At 43.3% G+C, this 10,519-nt stretch overlaps 1 protein-coding gene across 1 annotated transcript; it reads left to right on the top strand.

Moving 5' to 3' along the window:
* The first annotated feature begins 230 nt into the window (after window positions 1-230).
* Window positions 231-4,525, top strand: TOB1 (transducer of ERBB2, 1). Its single transcript, XM_066565727.1, has 2 exons — window positions 231-369; window positions 2,602-4,525. Exon 2 carries the CDS (start codon window positions 2,739-2,741, stop codon window positions 3,702-3,704), a length of 966 nt encoding a protein of 321 aa, XP_066421824.1. The 5' UTR covers window positions 231-369; window positions 2,602-2,738; the 3' UTR covers window positions 3,705-4,525.
* The last annotated feature ends 5,994 nt before the right edge of the window (window positions 4,526-10,519 follow it).

Genomic DNA, 10,519 nt, shown 5'->3' with positions numbered 1-10,519 from the left:
TGTGGCTTGGGCGATGTGGCCGCGCGGAACGTGGGCGAGGGGCGGCCGTGGGCGGGGCAAGGGAGGGTATAAGTAGGGGCGCGGCAGGCGGCGGAGCATAAGCAGAGGGGTTGCAGCTGTGGCGGCCGCGCGCGCCCGTCGTGGGGGTGTGAGCAGCACTGCCCTCCCCCCCCTTCCCTCCCCCCCTTTTTTTTTTCGACCCTTCCCCCTCCCTTTTTTTTTTTTTTTTTTTTCTTCTTCTTCTCTATCCTCTCCCCTCCCATCCTCGCCGAGGGAGCCGGCGCTCGGAGATGGGGCTCGGGTGCTGAGCCGCCAGCCCCCACCCTCACACCCCCGCCGGAACTGTTTGCACTACCCCCGCACCCCTGGGTAAGTACCGGCCGTAAGGCGCAGGGGAGCGCGTGCGGGGGGTTGAGGCAGCACAGCCCGGTCTCGGCTCCTGGGCGGGGTGTGCTGAGGCAATCACCACCCCGCGGTGCCGGGGGTGCCGAGGGGGGACCCGGTGGGTGCCGGGGTTCCTTGGGGAAGGGGCTAGGAGAGAGAGCACGGCTGGGCTGTGAGGGGTCGCTCCCCCTGTGCCGCCCTGGCCGCACTCGCGACGAGGAGGGAGCGGTGCCGGCTGAGTAATCGGCGCTGGGCCGCTCCGGGAGCGCCGGCAGCGCCCGGCGGGACCTGCCCAACTGTGCGCCAGGGCAGGAGCCCTGCAACCCCCACCTGCCCTCCAGATATCCCCCTTCCTCTTCCTCCTTCGCTTTCCTACGGGCTCAGAAAATGCTCTTCCTCCTCCTGCTGCCGCCGGAGCTCTAGGGCTGTGAGCAGAAATCTAATGAGACCCGACTGCCTGGTTATGTAACTCCCACTGCTTAAGGCTCCTGCCAGGGCGCTGTTACTGGGCCACGTATGGGCTCGGATCCTCCAGAAATACTGCCGTCTTCCCATAAATACATAAAAAGAACAAGTTCGAAATGATCAAGCCAGTGTGTTTGATCAGCTACTTTTGTACCGTGGATCTGCTTCGCGAAGAGAAATTTACAGCGTCAGCCTGGTGCGCTCTGAAAGGAGCATTCCTTTCTTAAAGGACATGAGGGAAGTGAAACAGCGCAGATGGATTAATAAATCATTTTTGAATGCCCCGTTGAACCACCCAATCAGCTTTTCGGTACTGATTGTGCCCCTTTTGTAAATATCTTCTGTTTGCCCTTGATCTTTTCCTTATCCCTACCCGGTGCTGATCCAGCAAACGTTTAAAGGTCGCCTTATCATACACGTAGCCTTTCAAACTATTCCCATACCATGTTGGGGAGAACACGAATAGCTTGGAAATAGGGTTCCAGACTTTAAAAGGAGATTATTTGAAGCAAGAAATAAAAAAGCCGTGTAGTCACATCGTTCATGTCAAAATCCTTTAACTTTGATTTCTCTAATCTTTAGTGACAGCTATGCTAAATTTTGTTCTTAGTGATGCAGTGCAGAAAAGCCCACAGTTAATTGAAATTCTCTTTGGGCTTTTAACTTGATCCAAAAATGATCCCCATAATTTGTTTCATTGGATCCTTTTGACAAAGGTGTGTGGTGTGTGTGTGTATGTTTACACCAAGGTACTGCAGGATTTGTGTTAGCAGTTCATGTGCTAATGCCTGATTCTCGTCCCTTCTCTAACTTCAGACAGCTAAATTTCTCTTTTGTCCTTTGTGAAGTGGTGACAACCATATCTTACATTAAAGATAAAATGGAGTCATGGAGAAGGAGAAAGGCAATCTGATTTGAGGCTGTCAAAAGCCCGGTTAGCCCAGGAACTTTGTGAAATCTGAGTTACAGACAGTGCAATACAGCTGAGTGTATAACTGCATCTTGCATCTGAAAATAGAGAATAATTTGAAGAATGATAATTAGTTCACAATTTTTTCTCTGTCTTGGCCACCCTTGTGACAGAACACACGGGCAGCTATTATGTATGTGCTGACTGCATTTCAGTGTGAACTGTTGGATGTGCACAGCAGACATTTTCTTCTCAGTTTGCATCATTTCACTCGCGCAGAGTTTAGGGAGATTTGCTTGGACTTAAATGTTGCATCATTTAAGCTATTTGTAAGAAACTATCTAAAGCAACTGTTAACATTATTATAATTCTGCAGCCTATGGTTATAGTCACTTTTGTCACTTTAAAGTGATAAATGACCCTTGGACTAAGACTTTTCAGGCTAAACTAATGGTCTGGTACTAAATTTTGCAGCTGAGTACTATAAATCATCTGAATACAGGTTGATAATTGAACTGTTGACACTCTTGGCAGTTCTGTGATGTCTTAAAATTATCCTTGCTGCTTTGTGAATAACTAAACACGCAGCTCACGTGATTTGGAAGTGCCTCATGCTGCATATGTAAACACATGCCTATCCTCTCTAGTGTTGTTTGTAAGTCACACTGAGTGGAGCTGACATCCTCACCTTCTGCAGGCAGGAACAGAAATAGTTTGATGCACATTTTTTCACTTAAAAAGTAACCTATTTTCTGCAGAAAATGGAGCTAAAAGAATAGGCCTTGGAACTTGATCTTACACTGTTCTTATTTGGATGTGTTTGCTTTTCTCTTTTCTTAAAGGAACAAGAGCACTCAAGGTGAAGGACAATAATCAACTTGAATCAGCATTTTCAATGAAATTTTGTTTCCCTGTGGCATCTTGAATACTTTCTTCTTCGGGTTTTGAAACAGACTTATAACTCTGTGGCACAGCAGCTATGCAGCTTGAAATCCAAGTAGCACTCAATTTTATTATTTCATATCTGTACAATAAGCTTCCCAGACGACGTGTCAACATTTTTGGTGAAGAGCTTGAAAGACTTCTGAAAAAGAAGTATGAAGGGCACTGGTATCCAGAAAAGCCATACAAAGGATCAGGGTTTAGATGTATTCATATAGGGGAGAAAGTGGACCCAGTCATAGAACAAGCATCCAAAGAGAGTGGTTTGGACATTGATGATGTTCGCGGCAACTTGCCTCAGGATCTTAGTGTTTGGATTGACCCATTTGAGGTTTCATACCAAATCGGTGAAAAGGGACCAGTGAAAGTGCTTTATGTGGATGATAATGAAAATGGATGTGAGTTGGATAAGGAAATCAAGAACAGCTTTAACCCCGAGGCCCAGGTGTTCATGCCTATTAGTGACCCAGCATCTTCAGTGTCTAGTTCTCCTTCTCCTCCCTTTGGTCACTCAGCTGCTGTGAGCCCGACCTTCATGCCCCGGTCTACTCAGCCTTTAACCTTCACCACTGCCACATTTGCTGCCACCAAGTTTGGCTCAACCAAAATGAAGAACAGCGGCCGTGGCAACAAGGTCGCCCGCACCTCTCCCACCAACCTTGGCTTGAATGTCAATGACCTGTTGAAGCAGAAATCCCTCTCCTCCTCCATGCACTCTCTTTATGGGCTCGGCCTAGGCAGTCAGCAACAGCAACAGCAGAAGACTTCTGCTCTCTCTCCTAACGCAAAGGAGTTCGTTGTCCCCAGTGTGCAGGGTCAAGGTAGTAGCATCTTTCCTGGTGACAGCCCGCTTAACCTCAGTCCTCTCCAGTACAGTAATGCCTTTGATATGTTTGCAGCCTATGGAGGTTTAAATGAGAAGTCTTTTGTGGATGGCTTGAATTTTAGTTTAAACAACATGCAGTATTCTAACCAGCAATTCCAGCCAGTTATGGCTAACTGAAAATAAACAGAAAGAGAAATCCAAGTAAATACTATTGTACAAGTTGAAGTGCACGTACCCAAGGGTGTATCTTTTTTCCCACCTCTTGAGATTTTTTTTAAGGCTTGTAGTATGAATACATTCAGGCTTGGTTAGATAAATACAACATGCATCATTTTTTCATTTGCCAACCAAGCACAAAATTATTTTATACTGACTGTACATTACAAAAATATACTCTCAAAAATATGGCCTCTTACAGTATTTAAGATATAGCAAGGAAGTGGCTAATTTTTTCATGTGTATATATATGTGTGCTCAGACATATATGTATATGTATTAAAAAATTGGCACTAATAGGTGGGTTTATTGGTCTTTTTCTAATTGTATAATTTAATTTAGTACAAAGTTTGTAAAATATCAGAGTATATATATTGTTTCTACAACATGGTATTGCATTTATATCTTTTTACTACAGTGATCTGTGACAGCTGCAGCAGCTTCATGTTGTATTTTTTTTACTGAAATTGTAAGATATCCATCTTTAAGACATCAATTCTAAAAAAAGTAAAAAAGTTGTGTACAGAATATTCCTTAGTGGTGGAATTAAAATGTACGAAATATTTGCTTTTTTCAAAAGAAACACAAATTGTATTTTCTGTTAAAAGTTTAAAGATTTTTGCTATATATTATGGAAGAAAATGTAATCGTAAATATTAATTTTGTACCTACATTGTGCAATACTTGAAAAAAGGTATAAAAGTATTTTGAGTCAGTGTCTTACATGTTAAGAGGGACTGAAATAGTTTATATTAAGTTTGTATTAAAATTCTTTAAAATTACTTGGCTGTGGTGATGTGTGTGTTCTTTGTGTCCTGCTGACGAGCTGAGCACTGTGTTCCTTGCACTGGCACTGCTAGTGATGCACCAGAGTCTGACTCTGGAGCAAAGGGCTCTATGACTGGACCTCATGTGGGGTTCCTTACCCAAAATACCCCTGACAAAGTACATAACCTCATTAGGGACTTGCCTGCAATTATTTGAAAAAATCACACTTGTTTTTCATAACTGCAGCTCACTGAAGCCAAAATGGTATTATATATTTTTTCCTTGATAATTAAGACTCTTAAGCTCTGTGAACATTGAGTTATGGGGTGATGGGATGTGAATAGCAGGGACTCAGGTGATTCAGTAACATTTCCTTTCCATGTCATCAGGATTATTGGAACTATGCTCTCGGGAGGTCCTAGACCAGCAAATCAGCACTCTGCCTCTGTATTAGGGATTAATAGCTCAGAAACTAAACTGAATAAAAGTGATTTACAGCTTACTAAAGCTATTGTAAACTTGCATTTTATATGCTCTATTAAAAAGAGAAGTGTAATGCAACTACACTGTGACATTCTAAGGTATTTATTTTAGCAGATTTTACGAATTTTAACTGAATAGTTTCTCAAAATTAAATGGGGAATGGGAGGGGAAATAATTCAGAGGCTGACAGAACAACTCAGTTTTTCCAGGTCTATTTTGAAGTTGAATCCTTTGCTCTTTTCCACCTGCTCAGCAAATAGTGTTGCTTGCTAATGGACATTGTCAAAGGGAAGAGAAACTGCATTAATGTGTAAATCTGACAAAGGTCAGCTTATGTTCCATTGCTGCTCCAGCCATACAGAGACCCAGTGCTAAGTGAATAGTCCTTGGCTCTTGGCAGTAAGTTGTGAGCTACAGACAGAGCACAGGATTAAAATGACCTGAACTTCAGTGTTCTGACACTGGAATTTGAGACCAAAGGTCAGTCTTTTCTTGTTGGATGCACTTAATGTGACAAAAGGTGCAATTCCATGCACACCCCTGTCTTTGGTGGGAGTGGAGCCGTAGTGGCAGCAGCCTGTGCTTTTCACAGCAGTGCAAACTCTCTGCTTTTGGCAGTGGCTGGGAAGAGCTGGCTGGGCAGAGGTGGGAGGCTGATAGTGGTATCCATTTCCAGTGCCATGACAACCAGTTCAAAAGCAATAATGCAGCAAAAGGGCTTTTTGGCATTCATCTGTCTCTGTTTAACTGGCTCCCTTTCATTGAGTTTGCTGTCTGATTTATCTTTCCGCTCACAGCACAGCTGCGGACAGCACTTAAAAGTGCATCGCTTGGTACCTTATTTTAAGTGGATGATTTTGCTTTTAAGAGGAATTAGAAAAATGCTGGATCAATTGCTGGAAAACAGAGAATGCCAGCTCTGTGTATTGTTCCTATATGAATGCCTAGACTTTAATATTTACTACTGTTTTACTATTTACAGCACGATACCTAAACTGCCCAAGAGGCTGAGCAACTCTGACAGGGGAGACTCTTCATGTCTTCTGTAATATTTCTATTCCTGTAATTTAAACTGAGATCATTTGTTTAAAGGTCAGCAAGCTTATCCTTTTCCCAGGCTGATGTGTTCCTTTCCACTGCAACCACCTCTGTGTCTGATGGGCCGTGCAAGGAAAAATCTATTGGAACACACATTTTTGCAGCACCTTTCAATACAAAGATTTGACAAGCAGGGTTTAGTTCTGGTGCTTTGAAAGGAGACAAGTCAAAAAGAGAACTTCAAGTTCTCTCAATGCAAGTGTGGAGATTTTTTGCTTTAATGATTTTTAACCTTTAAGCGTGAATGATTTTTTAATCTTCTTAGAGGAATGAGAGATGCCTGCTTTGTGTTCAGTCTGCCACCCAGTTATTTATCTTCTGCTGAGGTTCTGTGATAAACTTCTGAGACCAAACATTCACGTTGTAACATTCTGTTCTCACCGAGTGCCAGGTCAGTCGCTGGGGTCATTTGTGCACACCCAGTATTCAGCTGTCAGGTAAATGTACTTGCTTGGATCAAAGGGACATAACGGGGAAAAGGAAGCATTTGCTCAGGTGTGCAAATTCTTTTGTATTTTCTCACGTGAACATGCAGTTTACTTCCTTAGAATTCCTAGTGTGGGTTAAACCTTGGAAAGTTACTTTAATTTACAGTGAAGGAAAGGGTAGAAATATGAGACCCCCTCAGTGCTGCTTAGTGCCTCTTATCACATCACTCCAGGTTCCCACCCAAGCACAAGTTCAAGGTACTTTGATCTGTAGGGCTCACTTAATTCAGCACAAGTCAATAACTTTTCAAAATTGCTCTCTAGGATCCCTGAAGTTGCTCAGAGGCTCCAGTATGGCTGCACAGAAAGTTCAGGGGACAACTACAGTCTGTACTGTGTTCATTCTGTGGGTAGGGAACAGACCTCTCTCTTGATAAGGAGTCTGGTAATGGCCACCAAACTTGAACTGCTCTGGTTATTTCTGCTGTGGAAACCTGAATTGTGGGTGGAGTTCACAGAGTAGTGCTCCTTTGTTGTGTCCTGTTCTCCAGGGCCCCTGGAGCTGAGTCCAGGGCCTGGCACTGCAGGTTGATGAGTACAAGTTCTGCAGTTCTCAATTTCGGCTCAGGTAATTCATACATATTGAGGATGGGGCTCTGAGCCACCTGATTTAATTGAAGCTGTCTCTGCTCATTGTGGGGAGTTGGACTAGGTGAGCTATCAAGGTCCCTTCCAACCCAAATCATTCTATGGTTCTATAAGCCATGGAAGGATCATCCTTCTTTGATGATGCAAAATTAGAAAGCTGCTGAAAATTGCTTGTACAATCTCTTGGTGCACAGCCAGGACAGATGATCCCCCAGTGCTGCACTCTCTGCTCCCACTGCATCCCAACCTGCAAAAGCCTTGTGGGAGCAAAAAGCCCAGCTACATTCTGAACTATCAAGTAACCAAACAACGAGTTGTTAAATCAGCTCTTTGGACTGACATGGGGTCAAAGCAGAGTTCATGTACTGATCTGATGCCCTAGACTGTTCTATTAACGTTTCAGGAATAAATACCTCAGGGTTTGTGTTGGTAGTTTTGGAGCAGATGAAGCAAACCGGTGGTTCAGCACTCTTTTTTATATCATCAGCAAGTTGATTTAAATTGAGTGTACAGAGTTGGCTGCATTCCCTTCATGAGTTACATAAAAAATTTGCTAAATTGAAGTGCCAGAACTTTAAATCCTGCTGAAGAGACTGTTTCCAAAGATCAGTGAGAGGAACAGTTAAACTGTTACCGTGGCAGTGCCTGTATGACTTTTGTCCTCTTGGCTTTATTTTAGTGAGGAGTTTTGCCTTACAGAAGGGAAAAAGCATTAAGACTCAGGAACATAAACCGCATCCCCTTTGGAACTACAAGTTCTCTACGTCATAGACAAAATATGATCAGTGTGCACAACAAATGGCAGGTGTACAATATTTTTAGAAAAACCTTGGCATGCAGTGCAGACGTCCCTCAACCTCCATCCTTTATTCTGTCAGCTTTGGTTTGTTATAAACAACCTGTTGTATTGATGGCTGCATTTTTGGTGGAACTTGCTGTAGTTTGCATTTGGTGATTTAGCACTTCAGAGGCTTGGAATCACAGCTCCTTTTTTCTGAGTTTTGGAACACTCTTACATTTACTCAGTCTGTCAGCCATGGAGCTCATTGTGCTACATTCCCTTGTCCCCTTGGCTTCAGGATTACCAAGAGCATAAAAAAAAAGAGGACTCTGGGAATGTAGAGCCTTAATTATTGTTGTTTAGTGCCCCTGTGAGCTTCTCTGAGAAGTTTTTATCAACTGGCTAATGCCTTTAAAACCAGGCCTAGACATCCACCTTCTTTCCTTGGCAGAACATATTCATTCCCTGCTAGACCCATAACCATAGCTTTTCTTCCTCCCACAGCATCCTCAGTAGGACCGAGTTCTGTGTTGCTCCCTTTGTTCACCACTTCTTGCTACTTGCTGTGCTGCTCCAGGCTTTCATGTTGCTCCTCTCTTTACCCAGACTCCAATTCTGCCTGACCTCAGCTCTGAACTGTGTGGTGCTGGAGCTGTTGTGCCAGGGGAGACACCGCATGCAAGGCTCCAGCGAGAGAGGTGCCCCCTCCCAGCACCTCCTGGCCTCAGGCTTTGCTTGGCTTCACTTCAAAAGTGCAGTGTCAAGAGTTTAGGAATGTCAGAGCACAGGGAAGGGTTGCAGGAGGTGCTCTCATCCCAGGGAATGGGGCGAATTTGCTGCTTGGGCAGCCTCAGTAATGCAACAGTCCAAGAGTTTTCAGCCACGCTGATGAAAACCAGAGGTGGCAAGTTAGAGAGAAGCATGATGTCATAGATGATAGCTTAGGTACTCCACAGACCAGAGCTGACTCTGGGCAAGACATTGCCCTTTTCTGTGTTGTTTCTGCTTCTGTCTCCATTGGAATCCACTGTAAGTGTCGGACTTTCCCTGGCTGTTCGCTATAAGGAACTTCATCCAGTTTCTCTGTGCCACAGGAACAAACTCTGAGGCTGACCTGCCATTCCCTCCTTTTACTGCATTTAGTCTCTGTGGCCTTGGAGTGCCTCCTTTGTTGCTCAGTTCTCTTAACCTGGATTAGGTAACCTTTGTGTTTTGAAACAAGACATGCCTACAATAGTGAGGCACTGGGTTCTCATTGTTCATGGCATGTAGAGTCTGATTCACCCCCCTCAGAGCAGAAGGCCTATGGAGCACTGAAATCTCACATACTGATTATTGTGATTCTCTAAAAGAATGTCTGTGGACGTTTCTATATATATGAAAGTATATATTCCTCTGGTACAAATCATGTGAAAATTTTGCAGCTGAAGTTGTTGCTGGTCAAAATTAGATTTGCAGACAGATTTTACAAACTAAAATGAATTCCCCTTTGATTTTCATTAGACCCTGATACTACACATCTCACATGCCACCATAGAGACAGGGCTGCTGGGCTCTGCCACAGCCATGTAAGAAGTGTGAATCTTCTACAGATTGACTGGGCAAGAGTATATTTGGTGCTTTTAAGCCCATATTTGAGCCTTTCACTCCCTGCTGAGTCTCAGATGTTGTAGGTAACTACAATGTGTTTTTGAAGCTCAGGGGTCTGTGCTTTCCAGGGTTAACCAGGTACCTACAGCACCTCTGCAACTGAGTGGAAGAGTACAAAATTCCAGTTACTGTTGAAAATATTAACACTTGGGACAATTACCTACTTTGCAGATATATGAATACTACATATTGAATCTCATGTTGTGTTTATTAACTGCTTTGAGACATATTTTCATATTTTACTTGAGAAAATTGCTATTTCATTTTTGAATAACAGGTGTTTTGAGTAAAGGATGTTCTGCTCTTTTGCCTCTAGACTCTTACAGTGCTGTCCTTAAAGATTCCTTTCAGCATTGCTAAACCAAATCACTTGAGAAATTGTAATTCAGTCTTCCAAGAAGATTTTAGAAATTATGAGGTAATCATAAATAATAATCCACCTCACCTCACATTAATTTATCTTATGGGTGTAGAGTTAAATATCTTTCAGAATTTCCTTCTCTACACAAGTTCTCTAAGAACTTATATTTATGTGAAAATTTAGGTCCTTAGGAAATCATAATTTCTCTGGAACTGTCACTGCACAGGAAACAATATTGAAGGGATAGTGATGAGCTCAGAAGTGCTGGCAATTAACCACAGCTGCTTAACAGAATCAGATTTCTAAGTGACACGGACTGAGACCTGCTACCACCCTCCTGCCTGTGTGCTTTGCATGACAGATTTGGCAGGCTGATGGCAACAACTGCAGGCAACCACCTCAAATTAACTTGTACAAACTGATAAGGGACAGAAATGCCCAGTAAAGAGATCAGCCACTCCATCTCCAACCTCTCACTCCTGAACTACAAGGAAGGTCTCCCGAACTGCTTCAAAAGACAATCCAAGTACTAAAATTCCTGACTCCAGGATAGAAAATC

This window comes from Molothrus aeneus, chromosome 25 (genome assembly GCF_037042795.1).
Source record: "Molothrus aeneus isolate 106 chromosome 25, BPBGC_Maene_1.0, whole genome shotgun sequence".
Lineage (NCBI taxonomy): Eukaryota > Metazoa > Chordata > Aves > Passeriformes > Icteridae > Molothrus > Molothrus aeneus.
This window is presented reverse-complemented; position numbering and strand designations above follow the sequence as displayed.

Coding starts and splice junctions, on each gene's coding strand:
- TOB1 (XM_066565727.1), top strand. CDS start 2,739: ATGCAGCTTGAAATCCAAGTAGCACTCAATTTTATTATTTCATATCTG.